Below are 22526 nucleotides of genomic sequence, written 5' to 3' on the forward strand. Positions count from 1 at the left end.
GCGGGATAACCCATCCACATTTCCCATTTCCTTTCCTGCTCTGTGTTTCAAGTCAAAGTGAAACGGTTGGAGACTCAAAAACCACCGCATCACCCGAGCATTCTTCCCTTTAGCCCTATGCATCCAGGTGAGTGGTGCATGGTCACTGATGAGGGTGAAGTGGCGCCCCAGCAGGTAGTATTTCAGGCTTTCCAGAGCCCACTTTACTGCCAGCGCCTCTTCCTCAACAACTGAGTAGTTGGTTTCCCGTGGTTCCAGCTTCCTGCATAAAAACAGGATGGGGTGTTCCACCCCTTCTACCTCTTGGGACAGCACTGCTCCCAAGCCGACCTCTGAGGCATCCGTCTGAACCACAAACTCTCTCTCAAAGTCTGGTACCACCAGCACTGGATTACAGCAGATGGCCTCCTGTAATGTCCTAAATGCTTTGGTTGCCCTTTCATCCCACTTGACCATGTTTGGCCCTCTGGCTCTAGTCATGTCGGTGAGTGGGGCGGCCACTGTCGCATAACTTGGGATGAACTTCCGGTAGTACCCGGTCAGCCCTAGGAAGGCTCGAACCTTCTTCTTATTTACTGGTTTCGGCCATTCTCTAAGTGCCTCCACCTTCTTACGTTAGGGTTTGATTAATCCTCTTCCCACTGTGTATCCCAGATACTCCGTTTCCTCCACAGAAAATAACTGTGGTGATGAATCAACTAGTTTTAGGCACAGTTGTCATGCAGTTTGAGGTAGCCACATGGCTGTTGTCGTCGGGAGAATTAAAGCGTTGGTCGTCCAACATGGCTGCCAGGAAGCGGAACATTCCAATTAAATTAAAAGGGCATTAAATTGTAACATATAGTCCATAAACCAGGTGTCACGGTTGTCATCTGGAATGGAGGACCAAAACGCAGCAGGAATGTGGATGCTCATCTTGTAGTTTATTTTAACTAAAAAAAGAACACCAAAATAACAGACTATCACCAAAACAGTCTTGTCATGTATAGACACACAAAACAAGAGACAATCTCCCACAACACTAAACCAAACAATTACCCATATATAGGACTCTCAATCAGAGGCAACGAGAAAGCACCTGAATCCAATTGAGAGTCCAACCCCCCATCAACATAGACATACAACAAACCAGAAAGAACATAACCCGGAAATAATAAATCAAATGCCCTACTAAATAAACCACCACCCCGAACCACAAAAAAACAAATACCCTCTGCCACGTCCTGACCAAACTACAATAACAAATAACCGTTATACTGGTCAGGACGTGACACCAGGTCCCCAAATAGTGGCTATGAGCCCAAGAGTGTCCTGAAATGTCATCAGCTTCCGGAATGGGGCTTATTGATAAAGATGAATAAGTTGTTTTAGTCTACAGTACACAGCAGTTACTGACCAAGCTAACTAGGGAGCTAGGGAGATATACTTGTTAAAAGGTTTTCATAAATGTGGCAGCTTTCAATTTATATGTAAATCATGAGTTGTGCAATCAAAGTGGTGTAAGCTATGCCTGGAGGACCATGAATTGCTGTAAAGTAGTGAATACATTGCATTAAATGTGCCCCCCCCAATCCATGTGGAATCCATGTGGAAACTGAAAGGATTATCCAGAGTGACAGGAATCAGGCAATAGACACGGTCTACTTCATAATAATGTGACTGTACTATGTGATGTTTGCCCTTCTTTTGAACAACTGAATAATGAACGCTCTTTCACTTTCGTTTAGTGTTTATAAGCCACTGCTGCAGCAGGTTTTGTTGGATTGTAACATTTATTCTTTTTGGGACTCACACATGTACAGTACTCAAACCTGCTCTGAGTGTGTCTGTTCTCCCTCCGCTCTTGAAGAATACAGAAGGCCTTATGTGTCATTAAGACAATCAAAGCTGTAGCTGTTGTGTGTATTGAAATAACTCCCTCACCCTGGACCCTTCTGTATGTACAAGACTGTGTCTCTGGTCTGATCCCAAACCAATTCCATGCCACTATCCATAGGACCTTGTTGACATGTGTTGGAATTGTTGTTATTTTGTGTTTTCTTGACTTTTCATTAAACAATTAAGATTCTCTCACAAAGTTTCAAACTATCTTTTACATGGTACCATTTTCTAATCAGTTAATAGAGGCAAAAGAAGATGGAAAAATACAAGCAATCCAATACTTGAGTAGCCTGAAATCCAACCTAGGCTAGATATTGTGGGGAAAATGAACAATTGATTACAAACCATATAAGACACAGGCTACGTGTGGCCATATTCTTAACCTGAGTGCTATTTTAGACAAATATAAACTGATATTTGATGCTTTATCTGTCATGCGGAGTGGAACAGGTGAACCCAAGAGCAGTCTCAGACGAGGAGACTGGGATGAGGTAACCGAGGTATTTATTGAAACACTGGGGGGAGATTGAGTGCAGGCCAGGGGAAGCTCGGGCGGGATGCTGGAAACCAGGTGCGAAAGCTGAGGCTGGAGCGAGAGGTGTGAGGACAGGGTAAGCAGGTCTGGAGGGGAATCCAAGAGAGCGTAGAGTGTGGAATCCAGGACTGACGAGATGTCGGACTGGAGACAGGGACCAGAGTCAGAGCGGGCAGAACTATAGCGGAGAGGAAAACAGCGTTATTAGGGGAAACAGGCACGATAGGACAACAGGAACTAACGGCTAGAAACATGGACTGACTGAGCAGAGATTACAATCTGGCAGTGTGGAAGTGGCAGGACTGAGTATTTGTAGAGGTCTTGATTATGGAACAGGTTGCAGCTGGTGGGGATGTGCTCTGACTCCAGCACACCTGTCTCCGACCACACACACACACACACACACACACACACACACAAAGAGAGGGAGAGACCGCTGGGAAGTGGCGGCAAGTCAAGGAGACACTGGATGAGCATTAGAGGGCGTGGCAGGAGCAGATGTGACATTATGAAAGTATACAGCCTAATATTTCCAAAACCGTATAGCAATCGAGAATCAATTCACTCTTAGATGGAGCCTTGGACTTCTTTGGCTGCTTCAGCCAGTTCGCCTCTGGAGTTCATCTAGGGCTTGTCACACTGCTGCATACCTTAGAGGTGAGCATGCCAATAATTTATTTGTAACTAATGGGGATGTAATGTCATGCCATGGGAGGGTTTCTGGGGAAATCCTTACCTCTCTTTATTTCCTTATTATTTATCACTGCTACCTTTTGATGCGGGTGGGTATAGTAGTAATAAAAATAACTTTATTAGACAATGGAGTGATTTCTTACTGAGATAGGTGTATATAACGAGTTACAGTAATCTAGGCGTGAGGAAATAAAAACATGTAAACTCAGCAAAAAAAAGAAAAGTCCTCATACTGTCAACTGCGTTTATTTTCAGCAAACTTAACATGTGCAAATATTTGTATGAACATAACAAGATTCAGCAACTGAGACATAATCTGAACAAGTTCCACAGACATGTGAAATGGAATAATGCGTCCCTGAACACAGGGGGGGATCAAAATCAAAAGTAACAGTCAGTATCTGGTGTGGCCACCAGCTGCATCCTCCTCATGGACTGCACCAGATTTGCCAGTTCTTGCTGTGAGATGTTACCCCACTCTTCCACCAAGGCACCTGCAAGTTCCCGGGCATTTCGGGGGGGAATGGCCCTAGCCCTCACCCTCCGATCCAACAGGTCCCAGACGTGCTCAATGGGATTGAGATCCGGGCTCTTCGCTGGCCATTGCAGAACACTAACATTCCTGTCTTGCAGGAAATCATGTATAGAATGAGCAGTATGGCTGGTTGCATTGTCATGCTAGAGGGTCATGTCAGGATGAGCCTGCAGGAAGGGTACCACATGAGGGAGGAGGATGTCTTCCCTGTAACGCACAGTGTTGAGATTGCCTGCAGTGACAACAAGCTCAGTCCGATGATGCTGTGACACACCGCCTCACACCATGATGGACCCTCCACCTCCAAATCGATCTCGCTCCAGAGTACAGGTCTCGGTGTAACGCTCATTCCTTTGACGATAAACGTGAATCCAACCATCACCCCTGGTGAGACAAAACCGCGACTCGTCAGTGAAGAGCACTTTTTGCAGTCTTGTCTGGTCCAGCGACTGTGGGGTTGTGCCCATAGGTGACGTTGCTGCCGGTGATGTCTGGTGAGGACCTGCCTTACAACAGGCCTACAAGCCCTCAGTCCAGCCTCTCTCAGCCTATTGCGGACAGTCTGAGCACTGGTGAAGGGATTGTGCGTTCCTGGTGTAACTCGGGCAGTTGTTGTTGCCGTCCTGTACCTGTCCCGCAGGTGTGATGTTCGGATGTACCGATCCTGTGCAGGTGTTGTTACACGTGGTCTGCCACTGCGAGGACAATTAGCTGTCTGTCCTGTCTCCCTGTAGCGCAGTCTTAGGCGTCTGACATTACGGACATTGCAATTTATTGCCCTGGCCACATCTGCAGTCCTCATGCCTCCTTGCAGAATGCATAAAGCACTTTTACTCAGATGAGCAGGGACCCTGTGCATCTTTTTTTGGGGTGTTTTCAGAGTCAGTAGAAAGGTTTCTTTAGTGTCCTAAATTTTATAACTGTGACCTTATTTGCATACCGTATGTAACCTGTTAGTATCTTAACGACCGTTCCACAGGTGCATGTTCATTAATTGTTTATGGTTCATTGAACAAGCATGGGGAACAGTGTTTAAACCTTTTACAATGAAGATCTGTGAAGTTATTTGGACTTTTATGAAATTTCTTTGAAAGACAGGGTCCTGAAAAAGGGACGTGTCTTTTTTGCTGAGTTTAGAAGTTTCTCCAGATCAGTGACTGAGATAAAAGACTTGACTTTAGCTATATTTCTTGGATAATTAAAGCAGGACTGGAAAACCTTTTTTATATGCAGCTTTTGCTCAGGGTCAAAGAAGACAATACGGTTTCTGCTCATAGGCTTTACATTTGTGGAGAAATTACCAAGGTTATCTACAATCTGAGTTTTAGCAAGGTGGGGGCCAAATGCAACAACACCAGATTTTTATCATTGAGCAAAAGAAAATAGTCAGACATCCAACATTTGATGTCAGAAAGACACTTGTGAAGGGCAGCTACGCTAGCTTGGTCACTGGGTCTGATTGGGAAACAGAGCTGTGTTATCCGCATAGCAGTGAACCTGAAAGTTATGATTGCGGATGACGTCACCAAGGTGAAGCATATTAATTGATAACATTTTTGACATGCGTTTTTCTCGATTTTTTTGTTGTTATTCTGTCTCTCACTGTTGAAATAAACCTACCATTAAAATGATAGACTGATCATTTCTTTGTCAGTGGGCAAACGTAAAAAATCAGCAGGGGATCAAAAACTTTTTCCCTTACTGTACCATAATGGGGAAACCACAATGTGAACGTTGTTTTCTGCCACATATACACTTCTAGGAATTGTTGATGAGACATTCCACTCATTCCACTCTTCTGTCTTAAGTACTGGGAAACGGACCGCACGTGTCGTTACTCACGCACTAACATTCTACTCAGTGGAATGCTTTGATTGTCAAGGAAGATTATGAGCAGGTATGATGATGATACTGATCAGGGTTCATAGAGAAGCTGCTTCATCTGTTATCAAGAAATACTAATTTGGTTTATTTATCCTAAATCATCCCATTGAGATTAAAAACTCTATTTATGGGAGACGTGACAAGATAGCATCACATCTTTACAATAAGCAATTGTGGTGGTGCACTCCAATGGGTAAAAACTGTGAGGCCATGGAGACATGGTAACTCTTTGAAAAGGGTAGGCTATGACTGTCAGAAAACAGACAAATGACTACCAAACAAACACCAATGCATTTCGGCTGACTTCACCAGGGGGGAAAGGTTTGAATACCTGGTGTAGGCAGATACCAAGCCAAAACATGTTGGTGTTTGTTATCCATGTTGTTTAGATTTCTACTGAAATGCCAGGACAATAAAGACTTAATAAATCAACAAGTTGATCCCTCCATTTTCTTCAAGATTGCATTGATATGAAAAATAAGCCCCAGGATAAATTGTTCTACTTGTTTCGATAGACAAATGGTGCCTATCATCCCTTTTGTTTTCAATGTTGGCCATCATCCCTTTTGTTTTAAATGGTGGCTAACCCTACCACTTAACTCCATGCACCTGACTCATATCCTAACCTCACCTAAACCTCTCCCCTCAGTAATTAACAAGGAAGTTGGCAAAGTTCAGCTGAATCTTCCTTCAACCTACCTGATTATATGCACATTTCTACCCACACCCTGACTGCACTATAAATATAAGCCAGGAGGGTTATAATGTACGCATACATACAAACAGCTCAAATACGGATAGGATGAATATAGACAAAGAGCATGTTATCAGGTAATTCACCATAGTACCAATTGTTTTACTCTGCTAAATTGATGCTCTATCTAAATGTAATTTGTGATTTTAAGAAAGTATCAAGTTTAAGTAGGCTAAATTTTGAGTTAAATAATTATTCCATCACCACAGTTAATTTTCAACATTCACTTTTCTCTCTGCCTTTTAGGAGATCTTGGGACGTGGGAAAAGATGTCCCTGTCATCCAGAATGAACAGACATCCCAAAAACTTCTGCAATGGCTTTTCTTCTTTATTGTTGCCCTTCTTGTATTTGCTCTTGGCATATTTAGTAAGGTAAGATGTTTTGGTTTAAGGAAGGATATTTGTTTGCAACTACAAAACTATTCGTAAAACTTTACGTTTAAGGAGCCACTGATTGATTTTATTTGCCAGTAAAAAAAATACATTTACACACAGAAAAAGCATTTTAAAAACATGACAGTGATACCACAGTGCTTGTTACAAAATGTATTACATACATACTTTAAATAGATACATTACATAGATACAGATATGAAAAGGGTTCAATTGTTCAATCATAGACAGCTTTTGACATTTAAAAAAAAATGAAGTTATGGTCAGAAAAACTTTACATTGCTGTGGTAGTTTGTGCCACTCAAAAGCACCAGTATATAAAAAAATGTGTTTTTACCTCAGTCATTATCAGTCTCTGGCTCTGGTGTTGAACTGGTGGACATCTCTAATAAAAGTAATTGGATAAGTACGTGGGCGCTGAGTCAGTAATAATTGTGTACCATACCAAGTTGGATTAATACATCCCTTATCTCTACCGACAGCCAGCCAGCCTAGATGATTAAAACGCTTGACCTGCTGATGATGGAATTGTCATTTGGGGTGTTTGTCAAGAGTGAGCTGTGATGTGCTAAAGCATAACTTTTTGTAAATTATTCATAAACTACGTATTAACTAAATAATAACTGGCTATACTTATAAAGCGGTCTCACAGATATGTCTACACACCACACACACACACGCACACGGAATCTATCCACCTTATTTTATTTAACCTTTATTTTCACAGGGAAGTCCCCATTGAGACCATGTCTCTTTTGCAGTGGAGCCCTGCTTCACGCAATCTTGTCAGATTACATTACAGATTACAAAACTGTGTATTTATTATCTTTGTACATGTTTTTTTAACAACTAATTTGAGTCGTAAATATCAAGTCTTGAAGACTTACCGATATTATCCCAATTTCACATCTCTATTATTTTTGCAGGGATCCTTTCTGCTCCTGATAACACTGTCAAGTAACGCCACCAATACAGTCCCAGCTGACCAAAAGCCATGCGCCCTCCTCAGTGTCAGCTGTGCTGTGATTGGACCAAGTGTCTTGCTCCTCATTAAAAGCCTGTGGAAAATATTCTTCAAAGACTCAGAGAAACCATCAATGAAGACGATTGTGTGGGTAAGCACCAGGTGTTCAAAAATGACATGATTTATTATTGTTCCCCTAGATGACGTATCAGGGACAGATCTGCTAACTTGTTTTGTCTAGGTGAGCAGTGGGAACGTAGATTGAGCCAGGTTCACGTCATTTAGCTTGGGAATGAGGATTAGATGCTTCAGGGGAGTGGGGGAGCGTAGGAAAACGTTGCTCTTTTAAAGCTAAAGGGATAGTGTGCTGGGTTTTTACCGCTATCTTAATCATTTTCTTACCTTGAGAGAAGTTTTGTTTGTCCGTGTGCTTTTGTAAATGGCTTTAGGATTACATTTGTATGTTAAAATACTGATAATTAGTGAAAACACTGTCGTCAATGAAGTTTCAGCTTAAAATGACAATTCATAGTATGTTATGAAAAGGGAACAGCATCGGAGGGATAACATCTCCAGCCCTGTCATAAACAAATGTAAGAGTCTAAGCTGTTTTAAGATGGTCATACCATGGATCATTTAGCTATTTGATTTAGATTTTTAGGACCCCTTTAGGCATAAATATATATATATATATATAAAAAAAAATATTTGATAAAATATTGAATTTGGCCTTTACTACAATAGCCAATATAAATACATTGAATAACATATTCATAAATGGCAACAACAACAAAAATGAATCACAAGGAACAAGGTTTTGAAGTGTCTGACCTATATCTAGGAGAAACATATAAGCTCCAGTATCTCAAATATCGGGACACCAGGCCTGGTTTTCATAGCTTATTTTGAAAAGGCTTTTGATAAAGTACAACTGGAGTTTATATATAAATGCCTAGAATATTTCAATTTTGGGGAATCTCTTATAAAATGGGTTAAAGTTATGTATAGTAACCCTAGGTGTAAAATAGTAAATAATTACAAATCGTGGCTTAAAAACGAAGGTGTCATTGTACACTGATGACTCATGTTTTCTTTTAAAACCACAATTAGAATCTCTCCACGGCCTCATAGAGGATCTAGATACTTTTGCTATCCTCTCTGGATTAAAACCAAATTATGATAAGTATTGGATCACAAAAAAATTCACATTTTACATGACCATGTAGTTTACCAATTAAATGGTCTGACGAGATGTGGACATACTCGGTATACAAATCCCAAAATAAATAAATGATCTCACTCCAATACATTTTTATAGAAAGTTAGCAAAAATAGATAAGATCTTGCTACCATGGAAAGGAAAATACCTGTCTATTTGTGGAAAAATCACCCTGATTAACTCTTTAAGTCATATCACAGTTTACCTATTTGCTTATGGTTTTGCCTACACCTAGTGGCCTGCTTTTTAAATTATATGAACAAAAAATATTCAATTTTATTTGGAACAGCAAGCCAGACAAAATTAAAAGGGACTATTTATATAACGAATATTTATTCAGAGGGCAGAAATGATTAAATATTAAAGCATTAGACCTCTCACTAAAGACATCAGTCATACAAAGGTTATACTTAAATCCAAACTGGTTCTCTAGTAAATTGGTAGGAATATCTCATTCTATGTTCAAGAATGGTCTTTTTCCCTTTATTCAGATTACACCTGCTCACTTTCGGTTGTTTGAAAAGGAAATCATCTTCAAAATATCGTTATTTTTTAAACAAGCCTTAGAAAGTTGGTTGCAATTTCAGTTTAATCCACTTGAAAAGGCAGAACAAATAATACAACAAATCTTGTGGTTAAACTCAAATATACTAATAATACACTAAATAAAAAATAAAAAAGGTATAACTTTAGTGAATGATATCATAAATAGGACTGATGGAGTTATGTCACACATGCAGCTAACACAGACATATGGAAATGTCTGCTTGACCCAAAATTACAGCCAATTAATTGCAGCATTACCACAAAAAGTAGAAGGGGAAAAAAGTAAGAAACTTGTATGTCGGCCCTGTATTTACATTTTAGTCATATAGCAGACGCTCTTATCCAGAGCGACTTACAGTAGTGAATGCATACATTTCATACATTTTTTCTCCATACTGGTCCCCCGTGGGAAATCGAACCCACAACCCTGGCGTTGCAAACACCATGCTCTACCAACTGAGCTACACGGGTATTAAAGAACATAAATGGTTAAAGAAAAGTGTGATAAATAAAAACATATACCAATTTAATTTAAGTACCAAAAAACTGACAGCTGTGCCATATAAATTGCAAAATAGTTGGGAAAAGATTTTCGATGTACCCATTCCATGGCACATGTTTTATAAATTGATACGCAAAACAACGCCAGATTCAAAACTTCACATTTTTCAATTTAAATTACTATAGAAAATTCTTGCAAGCAATAGAATGTAATATATATGGGGGATACAATCTTCCCAGCTCTGCAGATTTTGCTGTGAGGAGGCAGAGTCATTAGATCATTTATTTTGGTATTGTCCATATGTAGCTTGTTTTTGGTCATCCCTGTGGCTCAGTTGGAAGAGCATGGTTGTGGGTTCAATTCCCACGGGGGGCCAATACAAAAAAAAAAATGCATGAAATGTATTCACTACTGTAAGTCACTCTGGATAAGAGCGTCTGCTAAATGACTAAAATGTAAATGGTCACAGGTCCAGGAATGGCTGAAGAATTGCAACATTTGCCTAGAACTAACGCCTCAGATAGCAGTACTGGGTGATTTGAAAAGCCATAGTCAGTCAATCAATAATATAATAATTATTTTAGAAAAAATGTTTATTTTTAATTTACAATCTGTAGAAGCTATGAGAATTGAAAGGTTCAGTACTTTTGTGAAGCATCACAGCACAGTTGAAAAATATATGGCAAATAGAAATCCAAAATGGCTGATGATGAGAGATAGATGGGAGGGGTTGAATGGAGCTGAAGGGTGGGACTAATAACAAGATAACCAATGTAAAACATACAGGGTCTGTAAAATGTATATAGGTTCAGAAATTTTGTGAAATAGCACAGTTGCAAATAGAAATCAAACTGGAAGGACATCAGAAATAGAGGAAAGATTAAAAACAAACTAAATAGAACTATTGTAAAATAGATTGTGTCTGTAAAATGTGTATAAGATGTATAAACTGAAGGTAGAAGCATAAGTGTTTATTAGTTTACTCCAATTGGGGGAAGGGTGGTAGGGTTTGTGGGGAATAATAAAGGTATATTCTTTAAAAAGTATGTATATCTATATAGGTATGCGTATGTATATGGATATATATTTACCAAAAAAGTATATGGGGGATTGGAAATGATGCAGACAATTACATTGATGGAAGCAACAATCTTTCCGCAATATTAAGCTGATCCACCCCTTAACAAAAAAAAAAGAAAATTAAAAAAAAGAAAGCTCCAGTACCAGTCAAAGGTTTGGACACACCTACTATGCAAGTGGTTTTCTTTAGTTTTACTATTTCCTACATTGTAGAATAATATTGAAGACATCAAAACTATGAAATAACAAAAAAAGTGTTAAACAAATCAAAACTTATGTTTTATTTTAGATTCTTTAAAGTAGCCTCTCTGCCTTGATGATAGCTTTGCACACTCTTGGCATTCTCTCAATCAGCTTCACCTGGAATGCTTTTCCAACAATCTTGATGGAGTTCCCACATATGCTGAGCACTTGTTGGCTGCTTTTCCACCACTCTGCGGTCCAACTCATCCCAAACCATCTCAATTGGTTTGATGTCCTGTGATTGTAGAGGCCAGGTCATCTGATGCAGCACCATTACTCTCCTTCTTGGTCAAATAGCCCTTAGGCAGCCTGAAGGTGTGTTGGGTCATTTTCCTGTTGAAAAACAAATGATAGACCCACTAAGCACAAACCAGATCGGATGGCGTATTGCTGCAGAAGGCTGTGGTAGCCATGCTGGTGTGCCTTGAATTCTAAATAAATCACAGACTGCCACCAGCAAAGAACCCCCACATCAGTACACCTCCTCCTCCATGCTTCATGGTGGGAACCACACATGCAGAGATCATCCGTTCGCCTACTCTGCGTCTCACAAAGACACGCGGTTGGAACCAAAAATCTTACATTTGGACTCATCACACCAAAGGACAGATTTCCACCAGTTGATTGTCCATTGCTAGTGTTTCTTGGCCTAAGCAAGATTCTTCTTCTTATTGGTGTCCTTTAGTAGTGGTATCTTTGCAGCAATTCGACCATGAAGGCCTGATTCCCACAATCTAATCTGAAAAGTTGATGTTGAGATCTGTCTGTTACTTGAACTCTGTGAAGCATTTATTTGGGCTGCAAGCTGAGGTGCAGTTAACTCTAATGAACTAATCCTCTGCAACAGAGGTAACTCTGAGTCTTCCTTTCCCATGGCGGTCCTCATGAAAGCCAGTTTCATCAAAGCTCTGGATGGTTTTTGCGACTGCACTTGAAAAAGTTTAAAAGATCTTGAAATCTTGTCCCAACACAACTGATTGGCTCAAACGCATTAAGAAGGAAAGAAATTCCACAAATTAACTTTTAACAAGGCACACTTGTTAATTGAAATGCATTCCAGGTGACTACCTCACTAAGCTGGTTGTGAGAATGCCAAGATTGTGCAAAGCTGTCATCAAGTCAAAGGGTGGCTAATTTGAAGAATCTCAAATATAAAATATATTTATATTTGTTCATTTCTGGGGGGTTACTACATGACTCCATGTGTTATTTCCTAGTTTTGATATCTTCACTATTATTCTACAATGTAGAAAATTGTAAAAAATTAAGAAAAACCCTTTAATGAGTAGGTGTGTCCAAACTTTTGACTGGTACTATATATACAGTTCAAGTTGGAAGTTTACATACACCTTAGCCAAATACATTTAAACTCAGTTTTTCACAATTCCTGACATTTAATCCTAGTAAAAATTCCCTGTCTTAGGTCAGTTAGGATCACCACAATATTTTAAGAATGTGAAATGTCAGAATAAGAGTAGAGAGAAGGATTTATTTCAGCTTTTATTTCATTCATCACATTCCCAGTGGGTCAGAAGTTTACATACACTCAATTAGTATTTGGTAGCATTTCCTTTAAATTGTTGAACTTGGATCAAATGTTTCAGGTAGCCTTCCACAAGCGTCCCACAATAAGTTGGGTGAATTTTGGCCCATTCCTACTGACAGAGCTGGTGTAACTGAATCAGGTTTGTAGGACTCCTTGCTCGCACACGCGAGGTTAGGTGTATGTAAACTTCTGACTTCAACTGTATATATTACACATATTTAACCTACTTATTTGGGTAGGCACAAAACTTCCTCCATACTTCCATAAATGTTTTAATCCAGTACCAGTTACCTTCACACGAGTCTGTAGATTTTTGGGATGTCTAATGGTCTGACAAACACAGCTCTAGCTCTGCCACCTTTCACCGCAGATGCGTAAGAGCGATATCGGTGGATGCGGTGGATTGAGACGCATACAATGCAAAAAAACAGAACTGTATCTCTAGTTTAAACTGACAGATTTTTATGGGAATTGTTTTATTATGCTAATTAGATATCCGCGGGACGTGGACATCGACCTTAGTGGGTTAAGGACAGATCGTTGTATTTCCGGAACAGAATGTGTTATATTATATTAGCTTCTCTCAGAATGTTTTTCATCCTTTAGCATTACATTTGCTTGCATTTAATGATACAATTGTAATTCTGATAATGTACAATTTTCCAGGTGCTGTGTGTCGAATTCCTGGTGTCGCTGGGGACAGCGGTTCTCACCATTGTTGCCATGCCATTCTTCGGCATCGTGACCAATGTGATGATGCTGAACAGCATCAGCATCCTGTCCTCCATCTTCCAGGTGGCCGCTCAGTGCATTGCGAGGGAGACGAAGCAATTCATAGTGCCCCCAATCATCTCATTAGTCCTCATACTGTCAGGCTACGTGCTCTTCATCCTCAGTTACCTGCTGTTGAAGGAAGATAGGGGGATGAATGTCTGGATCGGACTGGCAATAGTGGGGACCATCTTTGTCTCGCTGAACTGGTGGGAGAACTACAGCACCCTCTTCAAAAGCTCCTTCCTGGACAGTATATGCGAAGATATAGCGAGATCCAGGAATGTGGTGAGCATCCTCTCCAGTCTGGTCCGGATTCTTGTCACTGCAGCCGTGGTGGGGGCATACGTCCCTCTGTCTGGCAGAGTCTGGTCATCGGTGACATCAGTTCCAGGGGATGTGGGGTTGGTGATCCTGATCTTGGTGACCATCCAGATAGTGTCCTCCGCTCTGTGCCATTGGTTCGTGGTGGTGGCTTGCAAAATGCACGCCATGCGGCGAAGCTTCCTGTTACCCATGTACCTGGCCTCGTTAGGTGTTCTGGCAGCGTTCGTTGCTCCTGTCATTATCTTCTTCCAGAATTCAAGTGACCCCAGAGGTGCTAACTACACCATTACAGAGTACTGCCAGGACATCACATATGGCAGGGGCCTAAGCAGCGACACTGTCTGGTTTGAGAGGCTAGTCAGGGACATCACCCATACCCTCTGTCCCCAGGACATGACCAACCTAACAGAAATGGGCCTCTTGGGAGGCTCTGCACTCTGCTGGTGGTTGGGTTGGATTCTGTGCACAATGTACATCTGGTTCCTCCAGCTTCAGCGCATCGAGAGGACACAGAATCTGTTTGTGCGGAGGATGTACGAGGGGGCCTTTCTGGAACAGTCCATACTGCTCAACACGCGTTTTGAGATTCAGAGGAAGAAAGAATGGTAAGATTATTGCAAATTCTGTGGAGGGTGGGAGAGTTTTGTATGAATGTGCATGAGATGGAGTGCCAAATTACGATTGTAACGTTTTCTCCAGCCACAGACAAACTGACCCAGTCACAGTGTACCTGTGTGCAACAATGTGGCATGAGAACTATGACGAAATGATGAAAATGATCATCTCAATGTTCAGGTACAGTCTGATGTTTTTACATGATTGAGAAACGACACAATTGGCAGAGTTAGCAGCTTTTTCACGCAAATGATGTCTTTTTATTTGTTTCTTTACCAGGCTGGACAAATACAGGCCAAGGAATAACTCCAACGATGATGTGAGCTTTGAGTCTCACATTTACTTTGATGATGCTTTTAAAGACGTGAAAGGTAGTAAAGAACGGCATGTGAACGAATACGCAGAGGACCTGGTGGACGTTATCCGAGTTGTTTACAAGTAAGCAGTGCAACAAATGTTCACAAATGATGATCCAATATGCACAAAATGAACTGCATATATACTTGATGTAATGTTTAATCTGTAAAGAAATGAATACATGGTACGTATGATATCATAATATCGATGTACTAGAAAAAACAAGCGACATTTATCAAGATTAAGTTAAAAAAAGAAACCACATATTCCTCTGAAAACCACCAGGGGATGCTCTACCCACATTCTCCACCATTTGTAACAAATCCCCATCAATGTCATTGTTTGTTGAAGTGTGTGCCTGATAAAAAAAAAAATCTGAAGAATGATGGCCAAATGAATGATTTTAATAACTCTTACGCAATCAGGAATGTCATTTTTGTCCAAGTAGAAAACAAACTCAGACAGTAGGGAAAAATATGTTTAAAAAAGGGTTAAAAGTTGAGTCAAAGTAAGCATAAAAACCTAATGGGACTTTCCATGACAATGTCATCAGGGTAATTGTCACTTCAGGGAACGTGCACAGTTGACATCTCCTCTGACAGCAGACAGGTGCTGGATTGAGGCCTAACGGCATTTGGTGTAGTGAAAAATACCTGCATGTGTCAAAGCAGTGAGTTTGGTCCCTACTGCTGGGGTGCTCAGTGTGCTAATGTAACTCAATCCCAGCACTGCTAATCCAGTGTACACTGCAGATTTAACAGTACGGGTGAGAATAATAATGTACATAAACTTTCCCTCATTTCATCCTTTGAACCTCAGTATCTTCAATGAGGAGGATTCATGCATCTTCAAAGAGAGCCCACCCCTTCCATGCCAGAGGATCCTGCACACCCCTTACGGAGGTCGACTGGAGTACACCCTCCCTAAGGGCAACCTGCTGATGGTGCACTTTAAGGACAAGCTACTGATCCGCCACAAGAAGAGATGGTCTCAGGTGAGACAATGTTGTCAATATACAGTTTACCATGTGTCTGTGAAAGGTCTAACACTATTTCAATTTTGATTGTACTATCACGAAGCTATGATTTCATTGAAAGTGATATACTTGAATTGAAGTTGGATGATGAAGTTGAATTAGACATGAAACCACAGACTTAATTAGTTCACTCACTGTTTCAGATTATGTACTTGTACTACATTCTCGGCTGGCGACTCACCAGGAAGTATTTCAAGAAGTTTGATCAGGGTGAAGATGAGAGCGAGCTGAAGAAAAAGATGATGGTAAACAGCATAAACAATCATTTTTTATAATTCTAGCATCATACTTGGATAAATTGTTAAATTACTCTTATAAAGGAAATGGGACTGATACTCTTGTATTCTGTTAGAAAGAGAAGGACAATACCTATCTACTGGCTTTGGATGGGGACACCGACTTCCAGCCCTCTGCTGTAATGCTCCTAATAGATCGACTGAAACGTTATCCACGTGTGGCTGCGGCATGTGGGAGGATTCACCCAACAGGCACAGGTATATAAAGCTTTCGTGTGAATCGTAATAAGGATCAAATGATTGTTAGGGAGTTGTCATATCTGATAGACAGCCACAACTGAACATCGTACCCGGATCATCTTTTTGGTTTAATTGTTTATTGGATGTACTCACCAACCAAGACTATTTAAGTTCAAGTTTGAGTGCAATGGTACTTGCTTTTTTCACTATATGTACCCGGTCCTAAAACAATATTGTATGTGAACACTATAAGTACAGTTAGGGTATAATATACATCATTTATGGCCCCTATTATACAGATATCTACTCAGGTCCTATGGTCAAATGGAATAAAATGTGTTTAATGTACATTCATAACACTTTTTACAATATAACACTAGAGATAAAAGGCAAGAATATATCGGATCATTCTGTTATATTACCCCAGGTCCTATGGTATGGTATCAGAAGTTTGAGTACGCGGTGGGCCACTGGCTTCAGAAGACTGCAGAGCACGTGTTTGGTAGCGTGCTCTGCAGCCCCGGCTGCTTCAGTCTGTTCAGGGGCGCAGCCCTCATGGACGACAACGTCATGAAGAGATACACCACTAAGGCCACGGAGGCTAGCCACTACATACAGTATGATCAAGGTAAATCTTTATTGCTGTACAACACTCATTCGAAGAAGACAGCTGCTTGTCTGTGTAGTCCTCTCTCGTCTACAGTTCCTCCCTCTGCTCTCACAGGTGAAGACCGCTGGCTGTGCACTCTCCTTCTGCAGCAGGGCTGGAGGGTGGAGTACAATGCTGCGTCTGACGCCTACACCAACGCCCCCCAGGACTTCAAGGAGTTCTATAACCAGCGGCGGCGCTGGGGGCCCTCCACCATGGCCAACACCATCGATCTGCTGGGCTCAGGGTCTCTGACCTCCCAGAGGAACAGCTCTATCTCCAAACCCTTCATCCTCTACCAGATTCTCAGCATGGCCGCCTCCATTCTAGGCCCGGCTACAATCTGCCTAATGATCTCAGGTATCCACGGCAACCTGTCTGTCAGGGGCCACATACCGCTCTAGCTTTGGGGTAGTTTGTTGTTGGGATGTAACAGGATACAAACATTTTGTTAAACTGAAGGAATATGAATATTGTTCCTAATAATTCTGGTCCTTTCTCTTTTTCAGGAAGCTTGTCATTCATCCTAGACATCAATCCCAACGTTGCTTTGGTCCTTGCAACAGTGCCCCCTGTGGTGTACCTGTTTGTCTGCTTCAAGCTGAAATCGGACACACAGATCGCCATAGCAGCTGTCATGAGTGTCTTGTACGCTTTCCTCATGATAGGAACGGCATTGTCCATCATAGGTAAATGATGACACTAGACTTCATCGCCATCAACATAAATTAAAACCTCAAGAATACAAACCTCAGAGTTACGGACTAACCGGTCAACGTAATGGGCAATATCAAACTTGGACATTCATTAAATACAAAACGTCAATTCTTTGTCATTATGTTAACTATCTCTGTTCATCTCAGGTGCTATGGTTGAGCAGCAAACCATTTGGACTCCTAGCGGCCTGTTTATCATAGGCCTGGTGCTGATGAACATCATCACAGCAGCATTCCACCCCAAGGAGTTCCATCTGGTCGTCTACGGCCTCCTCTACTTCATCTCAATCCCCAGTGGCTACCTCCTGCTGACCATCTACTCCATGGTCAACATGAACAATGTGTCCTGGGGCACTCGGGAGACAGGTGTCCAAGTCGCTGCGCCACCAACCAAGGCCATCGCACAGCGCATCCTACAGGCCAAGTGCTGCAAGTTTCTCTGCTGGGACAGTGGCAAAGTAGCAGACCAGAATGGTCAGGTGCCAGAAACTGTTGTGTTGGCTAATGAGCCAAAGGTGAACCCTAATCTGACCTCTGAAGACAATAACAGGTATTTACATTTTGAGTGTCTGGAGTGTTTATATGATCTGTGTAAACACTAAGCATAGTATTTGGATCTGTATTTTTTCCCAGAAGCATATCTCCAATATACTGTACTACGTTCTAAGTGAAATACTTGACAGGTACCAATTTGTGCACCTCAATGATAAGTCCTTATACTCCAAGGCTATATGTGGTATTCCACAAGGATCTGTTTCAGGAGTGTTCCATTGCATATAAAATATATTTCTATCTAACATCTTAGTTTAAATCTTTCTCTTAATTAGTATTTTTCATTTTTTTCCTATTTTGATGTGTGTATCGAGAAAGTTGTGTGGAATGCACACCAAATATTGTTTGATTTATTTCAATCTAGGAATGTGGAATTCCGTTCTCATCAGTCTACTGAACAAAGTGAGTATATTTTTGAATAGATCTATTACAATCTTTCCACTTTGTGACTTTAAGATGAAGACATTATGATATTATCTTACAAACGTGAGAAAATAACACGCACATTTAGACTTCACCTAGTAACCGTTACTCTGCACACTGTGCTAACTATGTCCCCTCTTCATTGTACTGGTACTGATACTCCCTGTATATAGCGCCGTTTTAGTGTATTTTATTTTGTTTCTCTTGTGGAAGTTACCATTTTATTTTATTTTATCTTTTTTTTTAACTGCATCGTTGGGAAAGGTTCATAACCAAACATTTCTCTGTAAAGTTTACACCAGTTGTATTTGGCACATGTGATAACTAATATTTTATTTGATTGTTTGTATCTACAGACTGGGTAACACAACTGCAGAATAAGTCCTATGATTTCCCTCTAAATGAAGATTTTCTTGGGAAGGTATATTATTACCAACATAATATTATGAATGACATAAAAGTTACAAGATACATTTAAAGTTGTCTAACCGCTTCACGTTGTTGGTATGTCACTATATCCAGAATCACATATGTTTCACTATACACTGTAGATATCTGACTTGACTATTTAATAAGTGTCTCTTGGTGTGCTCCAGGGAGAGGAGGACTTTTGGAGAGAGCTCCAGAAGCTCTATTTGGAACCTCTAGCTGAGGATAAAGAAAAACAGAAGAAAATCACAAATGACCTAATGGAACTGAGAAACAAGGTATGCTGTATGCATAACCCCTATTTTGAGTGTGCGGTGCTGGGGGGGGGGGGAATCCCCTTTATGATAAAGCATTGCATGCATCTATAATCACATTTGTGTTGTGGCATACAGTTTAGAAGGTACGTTTTTAGGATTTCCACATATGGGCTTTTTTGTTGTTGCAAAGTCTGGGAAGAAATGGGCCTATTATAAATGCATTTCAACATTTACATGAAATAAGATGTTAGCATGATCTTTTTTAATACCACACAAATGACAGAAATGAGTGGCTACTCTGACAGTGACAAACTGACAGCAAGATGCTTTTGGGAAACTGGGCCTGGGTCTTGAACATTAGCCCAGGCCAATAAAGAGACACACAGATTGTACAATGTTAATAGCAATATACATAAAAATGTATTACAAATAAAAAATGGAAATACCTTATTTAAATAAGTATTCAGACCCTTTACTATGAGACTCGAAATTGAGCTCAGGTGAATCCTGTTTCCATTGATCATCCTTGAGATTTTTCTACAACTTGATTGGAGTCCACCTGTGGTAAATTCAATTGATTGGACATGATTTGGAAAGGCACACATCTGTCTATATAAGATCCCACAGTTGACAGTGCATGTCAGATCAAAAACTAAGCCATGAGGTCGAAGGAATTGTCCGTAGAGCTCTGAGACAGGATTGTGACGAGGCACAGATCTGGGGAAGGGTATAAAAAAATGTCTGCAGCATTGAAGGTCCCCAAGAACACAGTGGCCTCCATTCTTCTTAAATGGAAGAAGTTTGGAACCACCAAGACTCTTCCTGGAGCTGGCTGCCTGGCGAAACTGAGCAATTGTTGGAAAAGGGCCTTGGTCAGGGAGGATTGGTCTGCTACATGGCAGACCAATCTGAACTCATCTCTCGGCATGTCCTGCCCATACATTATCTCAGCCAATCACGGCTAGCGGGAAGGTTCCCTGGCTTTTTCCGTGGCTAAACCAACTAGGCTCGTAATTTAACAACTTTCTTCGTATTTACAGAATGCATAAAAGTTTGTTATTAAGGCACATTACAGTTCATATTCCAGAAGGCATTTCTGCCACAAAACACATTTTAGTAATGATGCACAACATGACTTCCTGTGAAGTAATGATGCGCAACATACGCCTTGTTTCCTGAAACGAGTCACATTTTTGGAAAATGTATTTTTTATTTTATCAAAATTATTTCAATTTATCAGGGGGTGCTGCAACACTCCTACTTCCCTGCGGCTATGGCTATGGCTGTATGCTGTCTTTTCATTTCAATGTACATGATATTAGCATCAAGTAGAAGGTGTAGAACTTTATGTCTGTCTCTGGTATTAAAGAGATAGTTTAGTGCTATTGAATCAATCACTAGTCGGAGAAATCCACTGTTTGTGCATGCTTGCCTGTTTTGTTCATATCCCTTTAAATGAAACTCATCTCCTCTTCATACAGGTGACTTTTATCTTTTTCATCTGCAATGCCATGTGGCTGGTGGCAACGTTCACTCTTCAGGCCATTGGATCCTCAGTCACCATCAGAATCCCAAAATCCAATCTCAATCTGACTCAGACTAGGGAGTATCTATTTATCGATCCAATAGGACTGATGTTCCTTTTGGGATTTGCATCCTTACTGCTGATCCAATTCTTTGCCATGTTCTACCACAGGTGATTATTTCAATTATTTATGTATTTATTTATTTATAGGCAGGATCACCAAATTCTAAACCACATTTTCAAAATACTATTTTCTTAAAGTAATTTAGTTTGCCTTTATATTATGATAAATTAACCCATGAAATCGTCCCCATTTTATTGCTATTACATTATTATTATTTTGTTCCTTTAGAATTTACACTCTGATCCATTTTGTGGCATTTGTGAACACGGAGTCCAAGACTGAGGGAAGACAACCAGGCGATGACATGCAGGTAAATTAACATAATCTTGTTGACGATGAAGAGGAACATCGAGGGCACAAAAGGAACCAACACTTTGTTTTCATTTTATATCATATCAATGACATTCCTGTTGGTGGATAACTAAAGATGTGTTTCTGTACCTTCTGACTCCAACTTCACAGATTCCTGACATGCTGGAGAAAGAGCTCAAATACGACAAATTCTTTGACACATTTCTGTCTATAGAGAATCCAGCAGCAATCCAGCAACATAACCAAGAAACTCCAGTGTGAGGTCTTACTACTGACTGTCTCTTAATGGTAGCAGTTGCAGCTAAAATAGGAGTAGGAGTCGGATAGGGGCACTGCAGTTTTGTGTTAGATGTTGCACAGTTACATATAGTAGTATTGAGGGAGAATGTTCCAAGTAGTAGAGATTATAGAGTATTTATTTTATTTAATATAGTTAACCTTTGTTTAACCAGGAAAAGACCTTTGATGAACCTCTTTTGCGAGAGCAGTGTGAACATACAATACAAGAGCAAAGACAGGGACAAAACATTAAAAACAATTGCAGCGGTCAACAACATGTATTATAGCATAACGGAGTATAACAATTGACTGTGAGTTAAATCTCAGGGAAATGTGATATAATGTTATCATATTGCTTTCCCTTTTTTGTCAAATGCTTTGTTATGAATCACTTCCGATTAGTATTTAGGTTAGCAGTTATACTTTTCCCTTTTGAATGAAGAACTTTATCTGTTTATTGCACTGATTTATGGAGATATTTAATGAACTTTTAGTGGAGTTATGTTTGCTATGTATTTATTATGTAACTGAATAGAACAAATACATTTCTTTTTTTAACTAGGCTAAGTCAGTTAAGAACAAATTCTTATTTACAATTTATATGCCCTCTACACCGATAACAAATTGTGCTTTGTTTCATTCTGCTATCTGTATTCTAATCAATGCGTAATAAAACTATATACATTCTGTATTTCTCTCATAGTTTCTGTGTACGTCTGATTCAACATATCAAAGTTTTGATTGAAGACAGATAACACCTGTGATGAGGGCGAATAGAATCGCATGCATGCTGGGGAGTAAGAGGGTCGCTTAAAGAGGAATTTAGAAATGTAAAAATACATGTAGTCCTTTGTGGCATTTCGTGAAGGCTCTATGTTAACTGATCGGACTATACGTTTTTA

General features: G+C 40.3%; 1 protein-coding gene and 1 long non-coding RNA gene across 2 annotated transcripts in view; both read left to right on the forward strand.

The window, feature by feature from the left end:
* LOC106570137 (chitin synthase chs-2) overlaps window positions 1-20433 on the forward strand; it is a 38026-nt gene extending 17593 nt beyond the window's left edge. Inside the window, exons 3-18 of the mRNA XM_045693688.1 lie at window positions 6529-6655; window positions 7603-7791; window positions 13443-14479; window positions 14574-14669; window positions 14769-14927; window positions 15666-15840; window positions 16026-16127; window positions 16235-16376; window positions 16786-16986; window positions 17083-17367; window positions 17517-17696; window positions 17871-18273; window positions 18640-18677; window positions 19055-19119; window positions 19295-19405; window positions 20425-20433. Coding sequence (XP_045549644.1) covers window positions 6529-6655; window positions 7603-7791; window positions 13443-14479; window positions 14574-14669; window positions 14769-14927; window positions 15666-15840; window positions 16026-16127; window positions 16235-16376; window positions 16786-16986; window positions 17083-17367; window positions 17517-17696; window positions 17871-18273; window positions 18640-18677; window positions 19055-19119; window positions 19295-19405; window positions 20425-20433 — 3319 coding nt within the window. The remainder of the gene's footprint in view (window positions 1-6528; window positions 6656-7602; window positions 7792-13442; window positions 14480-14573; window positions 14670-14768; window positions 14928-15665; window positions 15841-16025; window positions 16128-16234; window positions 16377-16785; window positions 16987-17082; window positions 17368-17516; window positions 17697-17870; window positions 18274-18639; window positions 18678-19054; window positions 19120-19294; window positions 19406-20424) is intronic.
* Window positions 20434-20659: 226 nt separating this feature from the next.
* Window positions 20660-22313, forward strand: LOC123726759 (uncharacterized). The gene is made up of 3 exons (XR_006758886.1): window positions 20660-21080; window positions 21262-21343; window positions 21496-22313. It is a non-coding gene; the product is annotated as an uncharacterized lncRNA (long non-coding RNA).
* The last annotated feature ends 213 nt before the right edge of the window (window positions 22314-22526 follow it).

This window comes from Salmo salar, chromosome ssa14 (genome assembly GCF_905237065.1).
Source record: "Salmo salar chromosome ssa14, Ssal_v3.1, whole genome shotgun sequence".
NCBI lineage: Eukaryota > Metazoa > Chordata > Actinopteri > Salmoniformes > Salmonidae > Salmo > Salmo salar.